General features: G+C 35.7%; 1 protein-coding gene across 8 annotated transcripts in view; it reads left to right on the top strand.

Moving 5' to 3' along the window:
- Positions 1–23,029, top strand: part of RNF111 (ring finger protein 111) — a 90,855-nt gene that overhangs the window by 41,705 nt on the left and 26,121 nt on the right. For all 8 annotated transcript variants that reach the window (XM_055537803.1, XM_055537800.1, XM_055537807.1 and 5 more), the window contains exons 3-5: positions 13,612–13,738; positions 16,380–16,543; positions 19,535–19,729. In XM_055537803.1, coding sequence (XP_055393778.1) covers positions 13,612–13,738; positions 16,380–16,543; positions 19,535–19,729 — 486 coding nt within the window. The remainder of the gene's footprint in view (positions 1–13,611; positions 13,739–16,379; positions 16,544–19,534; positions 19,730–23,029) is intronic.

Below are 23,029 nucleotides of genomic sequence, written 5' to 3'. Positions count from 1 at the left end.
TATACATTTAGGGCTATAGTTAAAGTAGTAGTATATCTAAAGTAGTAGTTTTAGTCTTAAAACTAAATCACTAATTTATTTGCATATATAAAATGTTGAATAAATATCAATTTAGAAATATTGTATGTCAGTACCCACATTTCCTGATAATAGGAATTATAACAATAATAATTATTACTCACACAGGCACCTTAGGTACCAGTGACTTGATAATTGCTAGAACCACGTTTTAAGTTGGACAGTTTTCAAGATCATATTATTCTCATCTTTGTGTAAGATACAGCACTTGTGACTCCATGAGTGATGCTGTCACTGGAAATTTTATCCCAAACTACATATACCTTTTTTCCTTATATTATGACTGGAAAATCCCTTTTTTGTAGGTGTTTTGTTTTATTTCTCATAGCTGTACACTTTATTTACAGCTTTTAAAAATGTATCCAACAGGTATATATTCATATTTTGTGACTATACTCCATACTGTATTGACTTAAGGGTTTTACAAGTGTACTCAGCTTGTAAAGATGCTCAACCCTTGGAATTGTAAAGTCCTTACACTGTGAATTATATCTAAATTCATGAATATTTCTTTTCTAAAAATAGTTTTTGTTATTTTATAATTTTTATATGGGAATTTTCACACTTTTAATATAAAAAAATATAAATATACAATGAACTCCTACATATTCAGAATCTAACTTCAGTTTTCAACATTCTGCTATTCTTATTTCATCTCTTACCTCTCCTTTTTTTAATGGAGAATGTCAGAACAGTTTCTGACATCATACCATTTAATTTGTTTTATATACTACATATTTCCTACAGACTGGTGGATCTAAAAACTTGATTAGATTCAGGTTCAGTTTAGCAACATTTCCGTGGTGGTGCTGTGCACTTTCTGTTGTATCACATGTTAAAATTGATGAGAGGGTTTAGATTGTGTCATCCTGATCCTTCCACCATAAAATTTCCCATCAACATTTCATAAAATACTTTTAGCAGCTTTGATGATCTTATCTAGATACATTATTTCATTAAGGGTTCTAAAATGCTGACTTTCTAATTCTGTCATTCTGTTACATTTATTAACTGAGTTCTCTTAAAAGGAAGAATTGTCCCTACATCAACTAATCGTTTACTCTGAAATGTAGGTCATACAGGAAAGGTAAGACGAATGCTTGAATCTTCACCTTCATTTACTATTTTTTCAGAATAAACTCTAGCAATATTTAAAGAGATTTTTCATTTTCAAGTACCATTTTGAGATCATAGATTTTGGCATAGTTGATGTGTTATGGTCTTCTTATTCTTGTTGATGTTCAAATAGTTTCATCTTTGACCAGTGGGAGTATTTTCAAGTTGGTCTGTGTCCTTCTGATACCACTCAAGTAAACTTTGCTAATTTCCTTACTCTCTGATTTAACAAGATAGTCCAGATTCATCCTTTTCATTTCCTGTCCCAAACCTGGAACTAGTCATTCCAAGTACTCCTGATTGCTTTTTATTGAGAAATGACAAAACTGCTCAGTTTTCTATAGGGTTATCATTGTTTTTCATCTTTCTTAATGGATGTAGTTTGTAAAGATTATAGAAAGATAAATCATTAATTCATGTGACTATTTCCACTGAAAATTCAGTATTAGGGTTTTTATGTAAGCTTGTGTTTTACTTTTTGATCTGTTTACTCTTACATTGAAAATCTTGATTCTTAACAATATTAACTTTTATTCTATACAAACTATAAATACACAGACAAGTAAACATTCATATATGAATTTAAATGAAAATACTTACAATTATTACTAACAATAATTCTGTTGAATATAATACAAAATTTTTTCTGTGTGTTTCTTTGTTGCCCTTTGCTGGTTTTCTGTGTGGTTATGCCACCAATTTAATATGCATTTAGGATCATTTGTTTCATGGTTGCTGCAAGGTTTTGTTTTTTTCTTTTAAAGGATTTGTAAAAATTTTTAGTTTTGCTTTTTAATTCTGTGAAGCACATACCTGGTTCTGAAGTCAAGATCACTGCAGACAGTGACTGTAGCCACAAAATTAAAAGACGATTGCTCCTTGGAAGCAAAGCTATGACAGACCAAGACAGGGCATTAAAAAGTAGAGACATCTCTTAGCTGAAAAAGGTACATATAGTAAAAGCTGTAGTTTTTCCAGTAGTCGGGTATGGATGTGAGAACTGGACCATAAAGAAGGCTGAGTGCTGAAGAATTGATGCTTTTGCATTGTGGTGTTGGAGAAGATTCTTGAGAGTCCCTTGGACAGCAGGGAGATCAAACTAGTCAATCCTAAAGGAAATCAACCCTGAATATTCATTGAAGGGACTGGTGCTGAAGCTACCTGATGTGAAGAGCCAACTCATTGGAAAAGACCCTGATGCTGGGAAAGATTGAGGACAGGAGAAGAGGGAGACAGAGGATGAGATGGTTGGATGGTATCACTGACTCAGTGGACACGAGTTTGAGCAAACTCTGGGAGATAGTAAAGGACAGGGAAGCCTGGCATGCTGCAGTCCTTGGGTCACAGAGAGTCAAACACGACTTAGCGGCTGAACAAAATCAAAACTTTTAAATAAGATGCATTCATTGAGGTCTAGTTTTCCATCTTTGCCCTCTCTTCCTGTCTTTTTCTCACTAATAGTCATTTCACACTATTTTTGTCTTAGTTTGTTCCATTTTTTCCTCTTCAAAAAGATTAGCAAATATATATATATATATATGTATGTGTATATATGTTTACGTACACACATCCTCCCCTCACAACATAGCTCTCTTTTTCACTTAACAATATATTCAGTTGTTAGAGTATAGAGATATAATAGAGGAATAAAAAATAGATATGAGATGTAGGCTTTCCTACATTCCTCTATTCATTCTTTTTCATTCCTCTTTTATTTTTTCCACAGGTCCACAGTATTTGTTGTATAGTTATATCCTAATTTGTTCAACCAGTCTACTATTGATGAACATTTTGCAGACTTTTGCTATTATGAATCGGCTTGCAATGAATAGCTTTTTGTATATGTCATTTGATAGTTTATGCCATTGTATCTTTGGGATAGAATTCTAGGAGGGGATTGTTGGGTCAAAGACAAAAGAGTATGTTATTTTTAAAATATGGCCAAATTTCTCTGTGAAGATTGTAACCATTTTGGATTCATCAGCGTTGTATGAAAGTGCCTATTTCCCCAAAGCCTTTCCAGCAGCATCTGTTGTCAGATTTTAATTTTTTGGTCCATTTGATAGGGAAGAAGTAGTATATCAGTGTATTTTAATTTGCATTTTTTATGAGTAATGTTTCTGTGTCTTTTCATGTATTTAAAAGTTATTTGCATTTCTTTTCTTGAGATCAGTAACTTCATTTGCCTGTTTTTCTCTCAGAATATTGGTCATTATTCCATCCATTTTTAGAAGTTTTTTATATATATCTTCAGTTCATTTCAGTTCAGTCGCTCAGTTGTGTCCAAATCTTTGCGACCCCATGAATCGCAGCACACCAGGCCTTCCTGTCCATCACAAACTCCCAGGGTTCATTCAGACTCAAGTCCATTGAGTCAGTGATGCCATCCAGCCATCTCATCCTCTGTCGTCCCCTTCTCCTCCTGCCCCCAATCCCTCCCAGCATCAGAGTCTTTTCCAATGAGTCAACTCTTCACATGAGGTGGCCAAAGTACTGGAGTTTCAGCTTCAGCATCATTCCCTCCAAAGAAATCCCAGGGCTGATCTCCTTCAGAATGGACTGGTTGGGTCTCCTTGCAGTCCAAGGGACTCTCAAGAGTCTTCTCCAACACCACAGTTCAAAAGCATCAATTCTTCGGCGCTCAGCCTTCTTCACAGTCCAACTCTCACATCCATACATGACTACAGGAAAAACCATAGCCTTGACTAGACGAACCTTTGTTGGCAAAGTAATGTCTCTGCTTTTCAATATGCTGTCTAGGTTGGTCATAACTTTCCTTCCAAGGAGTAAGCGTCTTTTAATCTCATGGCTGTAGTCACCATCTGCAATGATTTTGGACCCCCAAAATAAAATCTGACACTGTTTCCACTGTTTCCCCATCTATTTCCCATGAAGTGATGGGACCGGATGCCATAATCTTCGTTTTCTGAATGTTGAGCTTTAAGACAACTTTTTCACTCTCCACTTTCACTTTCATCAAGAGGCTTTTTAGTTCCTCTTCACTTTCTGCCATAAGGGTGGTGTCATCTGCATATCTGAGGTTATTGATATTTCTCCCTGCAGTCTTGATTCCAGCTTGTGTTTCTTCCAGTCCAGGGTTTCTCATGATGTACTCTGCATATAAGTTAAATAAGCAGGGTGACAATATACAGCCTTGACGTACTCCTTTTCCTATTTGGAACTAGTCTGTTGTTCCATGTCTAGTTCTAACTGTTGCTTCCTGACCTGCATACAAATTTCTCAAGAGGCAGATCAGATGGTGTGGTATTCCCATCTCTTTCAGAATTTTCCACAGTTTATTGTGATCCACACAGTCAAAGGCTTTGGCATAGTCAATAAAGCAGAAGTAGATGTTTTTCTGGAACTCTCTTGCTTTTTCCATGATCCAGCGGATGTTGGCAATTTGATCTCTGGTTCCTCTGCCTTTCTAAAACCAGCTTGAACATCAGGAAGTTCACGGTTCACATATTGCTGAAGCCTGGCTTGGAGAATTTTGAGCATTACTTTACTAGCATGTGAGATGAGTGCAATTGTGAGGTAGTTTGAGCATTCTTTGGCATTGCCTTTCTTGGGGATTGAAACGAAAACTGACCTTTTCCAGTCCTGTGGCCACTGCTGAGTTTTCCAGATTTGCTGGCATATTGAGTGCAGCACTTTCACAGCATCATCTTTCAGGGTTTGAAATAGCTCAACTGGAATTCCATCACCTCCACTAGCTTTGTTCGTAGTGATGCTTTCTAAGGCCCACTTGACTTCACATTGCAGGATGTCTGGCTCTAGGTCAGTGATCACACCATTGTGATTATCTGGGTCGTGAAGATCTTTTTTGTACAGTTGTTCTGTGTATTCTTGCCACCTCTTCTTGATATCTTCTGCTTCTGTTAGGTCCATACCATTTCTGTCCTTTATCGAGCCCATCTTTGCATGAAATGTTCCCTTGGTATCTCTAATTTTCTTGAAGAGATCTCTAGTCTTTCCCATTCTGTTGTTTTCCTCTCTTTCCTTGCATTGATCTCCGAGGAAGGCTTTCTTATCTCTTTTCACTATTCTTTGGAACTCTGCATTCAGATGTTTATATCTTTCCTTTTCTCCTTTGCTTTTTGCTTCTCTCCTTTTCACAGCTATTTGTAAGGCCTCCCCAGACAGCCATTTTGCTTTTTTGCATTTCTTTTCCATGGGAATGGTCTTGATCCCTGTCTCCTGTACAATGTCACGAACCTCATTCCATAGTTCATCAGGCACCCTATCTGACAGATCTAGGCCCTTAAATCTATTTCTCACTTCCACTGTATAATCATAAGGGATTTGATTTAGGTCATACCTGAATGGTCTAGTGGTTTTCCCTACTTTCTTCAATTTCAGTCTGAATTTGGCAATAAGGAGTTCATAGTCTGAGCCATAGTCAGCTCCTGGTCTTGTTTTTGCTGAGTGTATGGAGTTTCTCCATCTTTGGCTGCAAAGAATATAATCAATCTGATTTCAGTTTTGACCATCTGGTGATGTCCACATGTAGAGTCTTCTTTAGAGAGATGTATTTTTTTGTATCACACATTTTCCTCAAATTTGTCTTTAGTTTTTGACTCTGCAGTGTCAAAAATTGTTTTGGATTAGTCACATTTATTGACCGTTACTGTTCCTGTGTTTTTGATCATAATTAGTAAAGTTTTTCCCACTACAAGTTTATAAGGGAACTAACCCATTTCTCTCTGGACCCTGTATTGTTTACCTTTCTTTTCCCCCCTTACAAAGCACAGATATATTTGATGTTTACAATGTGAAGAATGGATCCTTTTTTTCACGTGACTATCCAACTGTCCCAAACCAAACCGTTTAAAATGTTCTTTCTCCTATTGACTTGAGATGCCACCTTTGTCATATGTTAAATTTCCTTAAGCACTTGAATCTATTTATGGAACTTTCCTACTATTTCATTGGTCAGTCTGTCTGTCCATGTACTAGAAGCACAGTTTTAATTATAGACTGTTTCATATTTTCCTGATTATTTTCTCCTGTTTTTTCCTCCAAGTGAATGTATAATCTTTTTATTTGAGGATGATGGTAGGGGGGAGACACATGATGATATATTTTTTGGAATTGTGTTTGTAGGCTAAATTAGAGTGAACTGACATCTTTAATGGAGAAGGCAATGGCATCCCATTCCAGTACTCTTGCCTGGAAAATCTCATGGATGGAGGAGCCTGGTAGGCTGCAGTCCATGGGGTCGCTAGAGTCGGACATGACTGAGCGACTTCACTTTCACTTTTCACTTTCATGCATTGGAGAAGGAAATGGCAACCCACTCCAGTGTTCTTGCCTGGAGAATCCCAGGGATGGTGGAGCCTGGTAGGCTGCCGTCTGTGGGGTCGCACAGAGTCAGACACAACTGAAGCGACTTAGCAGCAGCAGACATCTTTAAGATTTTGAGTGTTCCTATTCCAGAGTATGGAATGTCTTTTCATTTACTGAAATGTAATTTTGATCTTGCAGGGAATGTTTTATAGATTTTTTTATCAGCTTTATTGAGGTATAATTTGCCTATCATAAAATTTATCCATATTGAGTATACAGTTCAGTGACTTAGTAAACTTAGAGCTGTACAGCCATTGCCACAGTACAGTTTTAGAACATTTCCATTAATCTCAAAAGATCCCACCTGCCTGTTTACAGTTAGTCTCTGTCCTACACTTACTTCCTCATACAACCTCTAATCTGCTGCTCTCTCTATAGACTTGCTTTTTCAGGACATTTCATAATACTATATGTGATCCTTTGTATCTGGCTTCTTTCACTTCCCTTAGTGTTTTTGAGGTTCATCTGTGTTGTAGCAGATATCAGTAATTAGTTTCATTTTGTTTTTATTTAATTCTATTCATGTTATTACTTAGTTCCTTTATAGTATGCCATTGTATTGATAAGCCACATTTTGTTTACCATTTGTCAGGTGGTGCACATTTAATTGTTTCTAGTATTTGACTATTGTAAATAATACTGTTTGTGAACATTTGGGTACAGATTCTTTGTGTATGTATATGTTTTCACTTCTTTTGAAAAGATACCCAACAAAAGCATCCCTCAGAAGAAGAGTCAAAGCTATTAAAACTTAAGTAACTTTGTGACTACAAAAGACAGGAGCAGTAGCAATGGCAACTGTAACAGGAACATTCTTTTGATAGTAAGTAGCATCAGCTTGTTGAGCATGCGTTGCATTATGATATATTTTATGTAAAGAGTCTGAGTTCAGATTTGGAATTAGGTGTTAATTCCAAGTGTTGCTTATGTTTGTTTGACAAGTCATTTAAACTTTCTAAGTTTCAGTTTCTTATGGAGCTAGACACGTAGAATATTAAACATGGGACAGAGTATACGCTAACAAATCGGAAGCTCTTGTTATTGGCATCATACCAGACTTAAGACACAGGGAAACGAAAATAACAAGTGATATGGAGGGATTCCCCAAGAAGTCTGCTAGAGCAACCGTTGTTTTTGTTACCATTGTTACACTATCCAGGTTGTTACATTTTATGTTTCTCATGAAGTACAAATAAAATAAGTAATCTTAAATAGCTAAATCACCTGCAGTCCCATCACTTTTAGTTACACTAAAGTTTCTTGTCATTTAATATTTCTACGTGTAAAAGACAACATAAAAATGAAATTGGTCCAATAAGAAGTGACCTGTGGATTGTTTTAAAGCTTTATTAGGGTTAACTTCATAATTTCAGGGATATTTCCTTTAAATTTTGTTTTAAATAATAGTCATTCTAAAGATACCCAAATCTTGCCTAATTGTGATAGTTATTTAGTTGCATGATTTTTGTGTAGTGTGTTCAAGTAATGCTTATAAAGGTTCTTTTTGGAAAAATTGCATTTAAGCAAATAGAGGAACAGTGCCTAAATAAGTTACTTACATAACTTTTAGTTATACAGCCTCTATATTCATAAAAAAGATACAAATTGAATTTTAACACATTAGCAAAGCTAGCTTTGTATCATTTATCATTGGAACTGATGTTTGACTTTGCTTAACTACGTGAAAGGTGTTTAATATTACCTGTCAGGCTGCAGTCCATGGGGTTGCAAAGAGTGGGACACAACTTAGTGACTGAACAACGTTAGGTGATTTCTTTACAGGCTTGTAAAGAAATTTCATATATACATACCATGGAGGGAAATCACCAATAAAGTTGATATGCAGATGTAGCTTTTCTCCATGTAAAATGGTAATGTCTATTTGATAGGTTAAAATAAGGGAGTTAGTTTTTTTTTTTAATCCATGGTGTTTTATTTTTATATATTATACTTTTAGTTCTAAATATATGATTGCTAGGAGCTTTTATCTTACTCTCTATCGTGTATGAGATTATGAAGAATTAGAAAAGTAGAAGAATTAGAAAAGTAATTTGGAAATTGAATTGAGAATATTAAGTAGATACTTAAATGCTGCCATTTTGTTGTTCTCTGTGTATAAGATATTTATGACATTAAAAATACATTTAGGGACTTCCCTGGTGGTCCAGTGGCTATAAGACTCTGCCCTCACAATGCAGGGGGCCTGGGTTTGATCCCTGGTCAGGGAACGACATCCCACATGCTGCAAATAAAGGATCCTGCCTGCTGCATCTAAGACCTGGTGCAGCTAAATAAATAAATTTAAAACAATTTAAAAAAAAGAGAGAGAGAAGGCATCTCCTGGTTTCCCAAATGTAAAACAAAACAAAACAAGCAAACCAGAAACAAACAAACAAACAAAAACATTTGACCTGAACATGTCTATGAGTGTAGACTTTAGAACTTAGAAACTACTTTAAAATTTTGCACATCTCATAGTTTTTAAATCTTAATTTTTTTTCTATTTAGTGGATAGAACAATTTATAAGTATTCCAAAATAGAAATATTATGGAATATTTTTAAAATAACTATTTCTCCAATCATAACGTGTTTCATTGCCTCTGATTTACTAGTGCCTGCTTTGTTATCCTCTTTGGAGTATCAGTATCAGAGAATATATATATATTCTAATATATATGTTATATATCTAATCATGGACTTGTAACCTCCTCCAAATACTGGCCAGCTTTTGAAGTAGTGCAGATATTTGATGATAGAGCTATATTACAGATGAAATTCCAGGATGTCTAGGAATGGTGCCTCAGGTAAAGGAATGTAGACTGCATAAATTCCACACTGAGAAAAAAATTGAGCCATTTGTTATCATGTGGTAAGCAAGCATTCTGTCAAAACTGGATAAAATTGAATATAACTATCAATGGAATACCAACATACTAGTAGAAAATACAATGAGAAAAAGGTAACGTGTACAAAAGCAGCAAAGAGAATAAAGTGTCTAAGAATAATCTCAATAGGAGTACATTTGGCTTCTCTGAAGAAACTTTGTAACTTTGTAAACTTATGTAACTTTATAGAATTACATTTATAATCAAACCATATTCTCCGTTTTTTTAGGGGTTTATAAATATGATATTGGTAGATGTCAAGATAGGATCTTGGATGGAAGTATGTATGTTTTAGAGATATCAGGGCTTTTAAAGTGATGTCTAATGCCACTGCTGCTGCTGCTAAGTCGCTTCAGTCGTGTCTGACTCTGTGCGACCCCACAGAGAGCAGCCCGCCAGGCTCCCCCGTCCCTGGGATTCTCCAGGCAAGAACACTGGAGTGGGTTGCCATTTTCTTCTCCAGTGCATGAAAGTGAAAAGTGAAAGTGAAGTCACTCAGTCATGTCCGACCCTCAGCGACCCCATGGACTGCAGCCTTCCAGGCTCCTCCATCCATGGGATTTTCCAGGCAGCAGTACTGGAGTGGGGTGCCACTGCTCCACTCCAAATCTCAGGAATTTTTCTCTCAGCTCCTGGTCTTGTTTTTGCTGACTGTATAGAGTTTCTCCATCTTTGGCTGCAAAGAATATAATCAATCTGATTTCGGTGTTGACCATCTGGTGATGTCCATGTATAGAGTCTTCTCTTGGGTTGTTGGAAGAGGGTGTTTGTTATGACCAGTGCATTTTCTTGGCAAAACTCTATCAGTCTTTGCCCTGCTTCATTGCGTATTCCAAGGCCAAATTTGCCTGTTACTCCAGGTGTTTCTTGACTTCCTACTTTTGCATTCCAGTCCCCTTATAATGAAAAGGACATCTTTTTTGGGTGTTAGTTCTAAAAGATCTTGTAGGTCTTCATAGAACCCTTCAACTTCAGCTTCTTCAGCATTACTGGTTGGGGCATAGACTTGGATTACTGTGATATTGAATGGTTTGCCTTGGAAACGAACAGAGATCATTCTGTTGTTTTTGAGATTGCATCCAAGTCCTGCATTTCAGACTCTTTTGTTGACCATGATAGCTACTCCATTTCTTCTGAGGAATTCAGAAGTAGATATAATGATCATCTGAGTTAAATTCACCCATTCCGGTCCATTTCAGTTTGCTGATTCCTAGAATGTTGACATTGACTCTTGCCATCTCCTGTTTGACCACTTCCAATTTGCCTTGATTCATGGACCTGACATTCCAGTTTCCTGTGGAGTATTGCTCTTTATAGCATCGGACCTTTCTTCTATCACCAGTCACATCCACAGCTGGGTATTCTTTTTGCTTTGGCTCCATCCCTTCATTCTTTCTGGAGTTATTTCTCCCTGATCTCCAGTAGCATATTGGGCACCTACTGACCTAGGGAGTTTCTCTTTCAGTTAAATTCTTCGGTACCATCTTATAATGAAAGACTTCTGTGCTTCATAAGACACCATTAAGAAAATGAGTATATAAAGAGCTTTTATAATTCAACACCAAAGTCCAAGTTAAACATGAATGAAAGATCTGAATTGATATTTTGGCACAGTGGCTAATAAGCATTTGAAAAAATGCTCAACATCATTAGTTATTATAGAAATGAAAATTAAACCACAATAAGATACTACTATATATGCACTAGAACAGTTACTATAAAAAAGAGACAATAATAATTCATGGAAATGATATAGAGCCCTCATTTTCCTGGCAAGAATGTGAAATTGAACAGTCACTTAGGAAAACAATTTGGCACTTCATTAAAATGCTAAACACAAATTTATGATAGTATGTAGAAATTGCATTCCTAAGAATTTACGCAAGAAAAATGAAATCACATGTATACAATGAAGTACATGCATTTATTTATAATAGCCAAAAGTGAGAAAAATTTAGGTGTCCATCAATAACAGAAGAATGGATAAACTGTGATATATTCATATGATAGGATACTTACTCAGCAGTAAAAATGAATGAACTGTTGATATGCTGGAAAGATGAATAAATCACAAAATAAGTATGCTTAGTGAAATAAGCCCAGGGACGGGGGAGCCTGGTGGGCTGCCGTCTATGGGGTCGCACAGAGTTGGACACGACTGAAGCGACTTAGCAGCAGTAGCAGCAGTGAACTAAGCCAGATATGAAAGTATCTATAATGTATCACTCCATTTATATTGAGCTTTTGAAAATACAATTCAATCCATAATGACAGAAAGCAGGTTAGTTGTTGTAGGGGTGGTTCAGTCACTAAGTCGTGTCCGACTCTTGCTACCCCATGGACTGTAGCCCACCAGGCTCCTCTGTCCATGGGATTTCCCAGGCAAGAATAGTGGAGTGGGTTGCCATTTCCTTCTCCATGTTGTAGGGGTGTAGGGATGCAGATAGAGGGAAGGTGATTGACTGAAATAGGGCTTGTGGGATCTTTTTAGGGTATTGGAAATATTTAAAAACTGGACTGCGGTGTGGTTATGCTTCATGAATGTACTAAAGTCAGTGAAATGTACACTTAAAGTGGATGAAATTTTAAGCTCTCAATATTCTTATTGGAAAATTCTTATCTCAAACATGTCTTTAAATTGTTGGCTGACCTTTAGACAGGTGATAGTAATGAAGAGATAAGACTATTTTAAAAAAGATAGTTTAGCCCTAGATTTGTGGAAAATACAGCAAGAGAAGAAATGGAGGGTAACTTTTATCCTTTTTTTTTGTTTGTTTAACCATCTTAACCAGTTTAAGGCGTGCAGTTCAGTAGTTTTAAGAATATTCACATGCTTGTGAAATGGATCTCTGGAAATTTTTCTTCTTGCAATCTGAAACTCCATACCCAATTAACAGCTCCCTTTTCCTTCTTTCCCCCTCAGTCCTGGTAACCACCATTCCACTTCATCTGTGAATTTGACTACTTTAGACAGTCACCCATAAGTGAAATCATACAATGTTTTTGTGTGAGTGTGTGTGCAGGACTACATTATTTCATTTAGCAGGGCCAACTTCTAGTAATAATCTTATCTAATGCCATAAGTAAAAATTAGTTCTAGGTGAAGTAAATACTAAGGAAACACACTGAACCCAAGATAAGGAAGCACTTTCCAAACTTAGAATACTTTAGAAAAGATTGTGTACAGAAGAATTAAAGGTTCTGTAGCATAAAACTAAAAAGTCACTGTGTTTCTTAAAAAATACCATATCACACAAATAAAAACAACCCTGAAGAAAGTGTGCAGAGAGTGTAGTGTCTTCATTTTATATGTTAAAGGGTTCATATCTTACAGACTGTGAATATCTTACATAAGATCTTAAATGACTACTTCCAAATATTACAGTGTTAATGTCCTTATATGATTATGCAAATTCATATGGAAACTACTGAAAGTTTGTAAAGCATAAACAAAAATCATGAGAAGAATTAAAAATGAATATGTACCGATTAAGAAAGGGAATTCCCTAGTGACCCATTGGTTAAAAATCCACCTGCCAGTGCAAAGGGTTCAATCCCTGGTCTGGGAAGATCCCACATGCCTCAGGGCAAATAAGCCTGTGCCCTGCAAGTGCTGAGCGGGCACTCTAGAGCCCACATGCCACAGTTCCGGAGGCCTGCGTGTCCTAGAGTCCTGTGCTCTGCAAAAAGAAAAGCCACCACAATGAGAAGCCTGCGCACTGCAACTAGAGGGTAGTCCCTGCTTGCTGCACCTAGAGAAGCCTGCACGCATCAGTGAAGACCCAGCATAACCAAGGATAAATAATAAACAAAATTTTAAAAAAAGAGTAAGTAACTTTTCACTATGTGTGGTGACCTCTGGTTTTAAAACTTTGATTTGACAGATAAAATTTTTACTTTTGTGACTAATTTCACACAAGTCAAAAAAGTCAAAATTTTTTGTCTATAAGTTAGCTGACAGGCACATGCCCTTAATTTTTAAAATTGAAGTATAGTTGACTTACAATGTTGTGTTCATTTCTTCTGTTTGGCAAGTTGATAACATTACACATGTATATACATTCTTTTTTTTTTATATTCTCCATTATGGTTTATCACAGAATACTGAGTATAGTTCTCTGTGCTGTACAGTAGGACTTTGTTTATCTCATATACCCTTCAAATGTATTTTCTTCTTTCTAGGAAATATTGATGAAGATGTTGTGGTGATAGAAGCTTCCTCCACTCCCCAGATCACTGCCAATGAAGAAATTAATGTTACCTCAACTGACAGTGAAGTGGAGATAGTAACAGTTGGGGAAAGCTATCGGTAAGATTTTAATTCCTAGTTGTATATTTGAAGTTTTAAGTATAAATATTTAGACACATTTGTGCTGCAGATATTTTCATTGTTTTAATTAAAAAAAAAAAAAAAATCACCTAGTTTGAGTATTTGGTTGTTAAACTAGGCTGAGTTAGATTCATCTGGGAAGATTATAAAATACATATTGTTGCTGGATCATGGCCCAGACCAGTTGAACAAGAATCTTAGGAATCAGTATTTTTAAGCACCCCAAGTATACAGTGAAAGTTGGGTCATTGCTCTGGATAAATATTGATTTTACTTGGTGTTTTATAAAATTGAGTTTATTTTATGATTCAGAGTTCACAAACTCCTGGTTTCTCATTAATACCAGTGATGTTTATGCTTTTATATTAGGACAACTTTGTATGAAACCTCTTTTAAAATTTTTTTGTCCTTCACTCAGTAATTTGTTATAAGCTCTGTAGTAAAGAATGAATGGGTTATCCTTGTTTGTTTTGATAAATAATTGAAATGTCATTGTCCTTTTGAGAATCACTTTGACCAAAAAAGAGAGAGAGAGAGACCCTAATATTGTATTCATTTTGGGCTTTAGATGGTTACAGATACTGGTAAAGGAAGCAGTGAACTGCTCCTCTCTTTCATGTCATGCACAAAACTAATCTATGGATGAACCTTACTTTTTGTGTTGGAATGAATTTAGAAATGCATTTGCTTATTGTATTTTAATGTTATTGATTGAAAAAAAAATGTTCATGTAACAGTCACATCTAGAACGTGCTTCTTTATGTAACACTTTCTCATTGGAGTACTGCTCTAATGGCATGGAAGAGAGCACTCTATAACATATACTTGTTTAAATTTAAATGATTTTCCCATACTTGGAGGAAAATTGATACTCCATGGTATGTGCCATAGATACCTGTGACTGCCCATAGTGCTTGATACAATATTAACTTGGTTTTTATGAGCTATAATGATTGTTGAAACTAAGAACCTGTTTTTTCATGGAATTAGAGAGCTTTCTTACCATGCAGATGTTTAAATATTCAAGCAAATGCATTTACATAGTGGTAGACAGTGCTCTTGAAAAAGACATACATGCTTATTACTCATATTTATTTTCCTTATGGTTATCTAGAACATTAACTTTGTCACTTCAACTGGCTCCTTGCCCTTCCTCTCTAAGAGAGAATGTATCCGTGTTTCAGATCTCCTTGTGTCAGGATTTGATAATTTCCACTAAGGCCTCTGAAACTGTTCCTTATACATGAGGCTTTTTGCTGGTACCTCACTCAACATTATATTTGGAGTTAGTATATCCTGTGAAGTTTTCACCAAAGTACTGCAAAGACCTGGAAGTTTCTTCAGCTATTAACAGTTTCTCAGAAATAATAGGCTGCTCAGTTTCATCAAAGACTCTTGGTTTCTCAAGAATTTTAAATGGTGATCATTCTCCTTATCTAAAACTATTTCATCTTGAAACATTTGTTTATCCTCATGCCTTAATATGTACAATTCTTGCTGGAATACACTGTCTTTTTTTCTTTTTTTTTTTTAATCTGTGTCTCAGGATTTAACCTCTATACTCCTATTACTTGAAAATTTAAATTTACAATTTAAAGTTCTTTCTAAACTTCTAGGCTCCATGATTGCTGAGGCCATTTTCAGCTCAGTTTGAACTTTGGAGTTCTTCTCTGAACTTCTATGTATGAACTTTGAGTGACCAATCTCATACGCATACAACTACATGTTAGTGGATCTGGCTCACTTTTTTCCGTACATGCTGACATACATACATATAAGCATATAGGCAGTTTTACATTAATTTTGGGCAGGAGGAAAAACCAACTTTGTAGTAAACCCCATCTTCCTAAAACATTTATTTTTTTCTCCTTGGATCCTGAGAGCTGCATATTCTATATACTGTCTCTCTGTACCTTTAATCCAGATCATTACAGTGAATCCTTTACCATTTTTTAATAAAATATATGCCTGTAAGTAATTTAGTACAATATACATAATTAAAAGATGATAAAAGGCATTCGGTGTTGAGGGTTTGTAGTTATATGCCTTTAAAGCATAAAGTGGCTCAAACAATGATGTTATGTATAGCTGCCAAAGTATAGTTAGCTGCAGTAAACTAGCTACAGCTATCCTTACTTCTCCTGATAGCAAGAAATCTCTCTCGTACTTCAAATCTCTTTTAGGACAGCCCCAGAAACAACTTGGTTCAGGACTCCCAAAGCTGAAGATCATGTGAATGTTATTAAATGTTTAGGGTGTTGATATTTTTGTTACTATATCTATGATGAATAATTTTAGGTATTAAAATGTAAATGATTGATTATAACCCAGGTGACTACTCAAAGTATACCTTGAAAAGAGAGTAGCACTCTTGAAACAGAATCCTATATTTTACACCAACGATAGGCCTAACATTTTTCGTTTTCTTAGGTCAGTTGGTTGGTGAACATTTATTAAATATTTAATTCAGATGTTTATTGAGTGCTCAGCATTATGCTGGTCATAATTCTAAATTCCATTGTGATTATCTCTCTGGAGAATTCTTGCATGAAGAATTTCACAACTTATTTTGTAAGAAAGGCTTATGATTTCTTAGGTGACTAAAAATTTTGTTATTTAGGTCTCGGTCAACCCTTGGACACAATAGATCTCACTGGAGCCAAGGTTCAAGTTCTCATACAAGTCGACCACAGGAGCCACGGAACCGCAATAGAATGTCTACTGTTATACAGCCCTTGAGGCAGAATGCAGCAGAAGTTGTGGACCTTACTGTTGATGAAGATGGTAAGTTGGAGTGCTAGCAGTGTGGAATTATGAAGACAATTTAGTAAAATGAAATATCTTAATATGTTAGAAACTCTTATTGCTACTTATTATTGGTAATAATAATAATATGTCAATAATATATTATTAAATTACAGAGAAGTTGGCAGATATCCTAATGTTATTTTCAATTGATAATATAACCCCAGTTTGTAAGTTGCGTCTAAGTTCTTTCTGGTTATTGTTTCACTGCTTGGTAGTTGTTTTCTTAGAAAAAATTATTTTTACAAGTGGTAGTTTGATCTATCCTCAGACTTATGTGTTACTTTCATTTATAATATTGCTGTCATACTTTACTATGAAAAATAGAAACAACAGTTTTAAAATACAGAACAGAAAAGCAGTGTAACTGAGTTTAAATGATTAATACTAGTTATTTGAAATGTTGAATTTGCTTTTATAAGTTATGTTATCTTTCAGTGTAATAATGTGGTTACTTTATGTGCTGCTTAGCTTTAGTGTTTTGTTTTGGCTTACAGGGCTTCTGTAGCTCAGATGGTAAAATACCTTCCTGCACTGCAGGAGACCCTATTCAATCCCTGGGTCAGGAAGATCCCCTGGAGAAGGGAATGGCAACCCACTCCAGTGTTCTTGCCTAGAGAATTCCGTGGACAGACCATGGGGTTGCAAAGAGTTGGACATGACTGAGCGACTAAGACTTACACTTCACTTCTTTGGCTTACATACAGCTACACCCAAGTAACTGAGGAAACAATGCTAGAATTGGAAAGCAGAGGTTAGGAAATGTGGTAAGCAAGTATGAATATATGAATACATTTGTGAATTTTCCCTCAAATTGAGAATTATCTTTAGATACTGATAGTTACATCTTAGAAGGAAATGATCGGGAACTCTACTTAATGAACTGTGGTAACCTTAATGGAAAGGAAGTCCAGAAGGGAGGAGATATATGTGTATGTATGGCTGATTCATTTTGCTGTACGGTAGGAGCTAATACAACATTGTAAAGCAACCATACTCCAATAAAAAATAAGTTAAAACGAAGCCCTCAATCATAATGTCCTTAATATTTGGTAAGCCATATATGGATTGGATTCTTTACCATCTGAGCCACAAGGGAAGCCCATTAGTTTTAGCAGTTAGCTATAAATTAGATAAAGAATACATTTGCTAGGTTGGAAGAGTTAGGGGCCTTGTGAAATCAACTCTAATATTGGCTGTTGGCAGTTTGGATGATCATAACTTTCAGAGTACCAGTACTTTGGAGTTAAGATGTTTATGAAGAGAGAATTTACTCTCAATGTACATTTCAGTTAACAATGTTTTGGTTTTTATTTTGGAGGTACCATAAATCATCTGTAAGAAGTGGTTAATATAATAGGGATTTATTAAAGATTATCCAATTAAATATTGTTGACTCTTTTGGAAACTTTTTGTGTTTTCCCATGTGACACCTGCCATCTAAGTAACTTTTTAATCCACTTGAATTTAGTTCAAACAGAATACTTTTATGTTAAAAGTATTCCAGTGATTAGTAGAAAGACTCCCTTCTCTCAGTGGAAAGCTTCCATCTTACTAAAAGTAAATCTAAAACATAAGTTTAGTTAGTACAGTGGTTCTTACCTAGTGACCGTTTTGTATGCCTGGAGACATTTGGCAGTATCTACACACTTTTGATTCTCAGAGTGGAGGGAGAGTGCTGCTGCTGCTGCTGCTGCTGCTGCTAAGTCGCTTCAGTCGTGTTTGACTCTCTGCGACCCCATAGATGGCAGCCCACCAGGCTCCCCCATCCCTGGGATTCTCCAGGCAAGAACACTGGAGTGGGTTGCCATTTCCTTCTCCAATACATGAAAGTGAAAAGGGAAAGTGAAGTAATGCAAAGGACAGCCCACCTCTAAGCCACTCCCACCTCCAGTCCAGAATTATTCAACCAAAAAAGTTAATACCTCTGATTGAGAAATTGAGGTAAACTATTGGCAAATAAACAGAAGTTCCTTCCTCTCCCTTTTATGTTTAGGCAAATATATTTCTTTAAGCATCTGAAGTATAGGGTTCCATATAGACTAACAGGCACTATTTGTGTTTCAGTAATCAGTCTCCTGTACTGCATTGTAGAGAATGGTTGTCTTCTCATTCTATTCTGTATCACTTTTAAATATCTTCTTTGCAAGTCTAATTATTGTGACTATGGTTTGGACAGATTTATTCCCATTATTAATTATTAAAGTCATGTAACAATTAGAGTCTAAAATAGAACTCATTCATAAGTTAAGGTCTACCTGAAATTTCTTTTAATTTCTACTACAGAAACTTTAATTTTTATTAGAAAGCACTGATAAAAATACTTGCAAAAAAATTGGGAGAAAACATACAAAAAGACATGTGAAAAATTAAAACATATTAAAAATCCCAGCTAATGTTTATTAAATGACTTCCATTTGTAAAGCATCATCTATAGGCACTTCATATGTGTGATCTCTCTTCATCCTAACAATAGTTCTATGAAGAAAATTTTGTACTTTACTAGTTCTATAGATGAGGAAATGGAGAGTAGTTGAGTAATTTCTCCTGGATCAATCTGTCAGTGGTGAAATCAGAATTTCTATCCAAACCGCTGGACTCTAAAATCCATAGGTACCAGAGAAAGTACAATTTGTGTGCTGTTCTAACAGCCTGGGACAATGTGTGTGAACATAGCAGAGGGACTTTTATTTTACCTCTCTGTGATCAGAAAACTTACATGGTCCTTACCCAAGAAAACTATGTTAGTCCTTTGAATTATTGGAATATGCACATGTATGTTTAAAAATACAGTAACATTTCATTTTAATGTTGATTTAACTTTACGAAAGCTTTTCTTTTTAAACTATATATTGTACTTATCAGAGGGTTCACATTTTAAGTTTAATAGCCATAAAAATATGAGCTTTTATTAAAATATAAGCCGTTGCCTAATTTGTTTTGAAATGCTAAATATTTTGTATTTTGTAGAACCTACTGTAGTACCAACCACTTCTGCGAGAATGGAATCACAAACCACAAGCGCTTCCATTAACAATTCAAATCCATCTACCTCTGAGCAGGCCTCTGATGCTGCTGCAGCCGTCACTAGCAGCCAGCCCTCCACAGTGTCAGAGCCTTCAACTACTCTCACAAGCAATAGTATGACTGGTACTTCTACAGGAGGTATGTGCAAAAAAGAAAAAGGGGCAAGGAGAGACTCTTTGTTAGAAAAAGAATTGTTGTTATTAAGATTTTAGTTGTTTTAGCAAGAGTATATTCTTAGACTAAACATATGTTAACAAAGTGGTCTCTATTAGAATTAGATGATGACTTCATATTTGAGTTTCTGTGTGCTATGTTACCAGAGTATTATAGCTCAACTGAAAGAGATGGGGGAGAATTGAATGGCTGACACCAAAAATACAATCAACAAAAGAAAAAAATGAATAGGACTTTATAAAAATTTAAAATTATTGTACGTTAAGGGTATTTATAAGAAAGTGAAAAGATAGCCTACAGAATGGGAGAAAATATTTGAAAATCATATATTTGCTAAGGGTCTGGTATCCAGAATATATAAAGAATTTGCACAGCTTAACAGTAAAAAGAAAAACAGGCCAGTTTTTAAATGGGCAAAGAATGTACATAGCCATTTTTCCAAAGAAGAAGGTCATTTATATAAATGACCAAGAAGCACATGAAGACATTAGTTATTAGGGAAATACAAATCAAAACCAGAACGAAATTCCACTTTACTCCTACCAGGATGCCTATAATTAAACAAAACAAAAGAAACAGGAAATCAGAAGATGACCAGTGTTAATAAGGATATTGAGAAATTAGAACCTTTATTAACATCTGGTAGAAGTGTAAAATGATAGAAGACACTCTGATGGTTTCCTTAAAAAGTTAACCATGGAGTTACCATAAGACCCAAAATTTGACTCCTAAATACGTATCCAAAAGAATTGAAAGTAGGAGTGGGAGTTTTAAGAAGCTTGACGATGTCCATTTCCCCAATTTTATTGTTTATTTTTTTGGTGTCATGTCTAAGAAGCTATTGCCTAACCCAAGGTTGCAAAGATTTACTCTTAGGTTTTAAGAGTTTTATAGTTTTAAAAAAAGGGAAAAATAAATCCAAGAAGGGCCCCCTGGGGAGTTAAGGGAATATAATGGTACTGATTATGTGCAGTGTGAGCTGATGGTCTTATCACTAGTCTTAGAACAATTTCCTTCTTGCAACAAACGTGTTTCCTCCTTCATCCCTAGGAGCTTGGGATTAAAATATACACACTTTGATATATAAAACAGATAACCAGCAAGGACCTACTGTATAGCTCAGGGGAACTACACTCAATATCTTGTAATAATTTATAAGGGAAGAGAATGTAAAAAAAGAGTACGTGTGAAAGTGATGTGTGAAAGTGTTAGTCGCTCAGTCATGTCTGACTCTTTGTGACCTCATGACCATAGCCCACCAGGCTTCCTCTGTCCATGGAATTCTCCAGGCATCTGAGCCACCAGGGAAGCCCACCCACTCTACCCCCCAGAAAAGAATATATATATATATATGTAAATTACTGAGTCACTTAATACCTGAAACTGACACAACATTGTAAATCAAGTATATATCAATAAAATTTTTAAAGGGAGAATTTTATAGGTTTAGCTTATAGATTATTTCTTAAGTTTCAGTTAGCAGTGCAATCTCTGGTTCTTTCCTATCAGCTGTTTGACTAGATCTTAAAATAGCCTTTTTTCTCTCCTGAATGATGGCACAGAGATAGGAACTTGCTGTTTACTAGCAGAGACATCATAGACCCTATAGGTCGTAGATTGCCTCTATCACCAGTAATAATAGTGATGACCATTAATAATGAAACCACCATATATTTTATATCAGTTTTTTTTTGCTTTTAATAATATGTTTAATTCTTACATCCTTATAACTTAACCTTGAGCAGATTGGAAAACTGTTTGTGTCTGGTTTAGATTTCCCTTCCCTGGAAACTAAAGGTGAGCCTGAGGAAACACAATTTCCTGGGATATCTTTTAAATACTGCATTTTTTGAAAAAGAAAATGTAGGCGGAAGTGAAATGGGCTTTTGTTTCATTTATTGACTGCACACTCTTTTCTGGTTGCATTCTGTACCTTGTGTTTATCTAGATGTTATGCGAAACAGTCCCAACTTTATTTCAAGACAACTTTGAAACAGTCCCAACTTTATTTAAAGAAAACTTTATCTCAAAGCTTTTATTTATGTACTTATTTTTTAACACCTTTGTTTAGTTAGGATTCACATTTAATCTATTAAGTAGTAACATCATTGCATGAGTGGACCCTCTCCATGATATTTATTCTTTTTATGACAGCCCTTTTGATAGACTTAATCATGTTACATTTCTCTAGACTAGGAGAATCTTGTTCAAGGCCAAGTTGTTCCTCTCTATAAATCTGAGAAAAGCACATACAGATAGACTGTATTAGGGGCATTCAGTTCTGCTGGTTTCATTTCCTTCCAGGACTGTAGAATATCATTCACCTATTTTCTTCACATCCTGTCTTTACTTTGCACCTTCTTGCATATGTCCAACGTTGAATCACTTGAGCCATCTAGCTTATCTCTTATCCAGGATTCTAAATGGGGCTGATAAAAATCATAGAACCATGCAGATCAGTGCCTCCTGAATTTATGGAATCAAATCTTGGGCGGTTGGTAATAAGTTGTAATAGTATGATACCTCAATTAGTTCCCTTCCCTTTCCTTTCCCTCAGTGTCTATTCCAAAATTGTCTTATTTTTCTTAAGACTCTGATTTCTGGGGGTGGAAGGAGGATTAAAAAAATAAATGAAGGTTCTCAAGCTAAAAACTTTTGTATGTTTATACCTATCCATATCTCCTAACTGCTGGTCTCTCAACTCCCTTCAGGTAGCTTCCAGTTTCTTTATCTGTGCTTTTCATGCTATCCTTTTTTGTGTCCTTGACCTTGTTTTAATCTTGCCTGTGTGTTCAGCATCTGTGCTGGTTTCATTCCTTTCATACATGTACGTGTGCATTTGTGTTAAGTCTATGCACACCTAAGGGATCTTCTTCACCTTAAACTCCTTCATTTAACTTTGACTCCTTTTAAAACAAACATGATGTTTAAAATCTGGCAGTAAATTTTCTTCTCATCTTCTTTTCTCCCAGAACTCTATTCTCATCCTTTTTTTCACTGATCCATCTCATAATTTTAGGTGTTTTCACCTGCTACCAGTAGTCAACGACTCACCATTTTGTGCTTCCAGAGTGCTCTCCTTGATTTAAACTTTCATATCCAGCTTCCTCTCCTCTGGGCCATTCTGCAGTCACCTCAAATTCAGCATGCCCCCACTCAGCTTATCATCTGTCTGATTTCTCAGTGTGTTCCTAGCGTATGCGTACATATCTTGTGTATTCATTTATTCAGCAAACTATTTATTGATTGCATGCTATGTATCAG

This window comes from Bubalus kerabau, chromosome 10 (genome assembly GCF_029407905.1).
Source record: "Bubalus kerabau isolate K-KA32 ecotype Philippines breed swamp buffalo chromosome 10, PCC_UOA_SB_1v2, whole genome shotgun sequence".
In the NCBI taxonomy this organism is placed as follows: Eukaryota; Metazoa; Chordata; class Mammalia; order Artiodactyla; family Bovidae; genus Bubalus; species Bubalus kerabau.
Note: the sequence above shows the minus strand (reverse complement) of the source record. Positions and strands in the feature narration are given on the sequence as shown.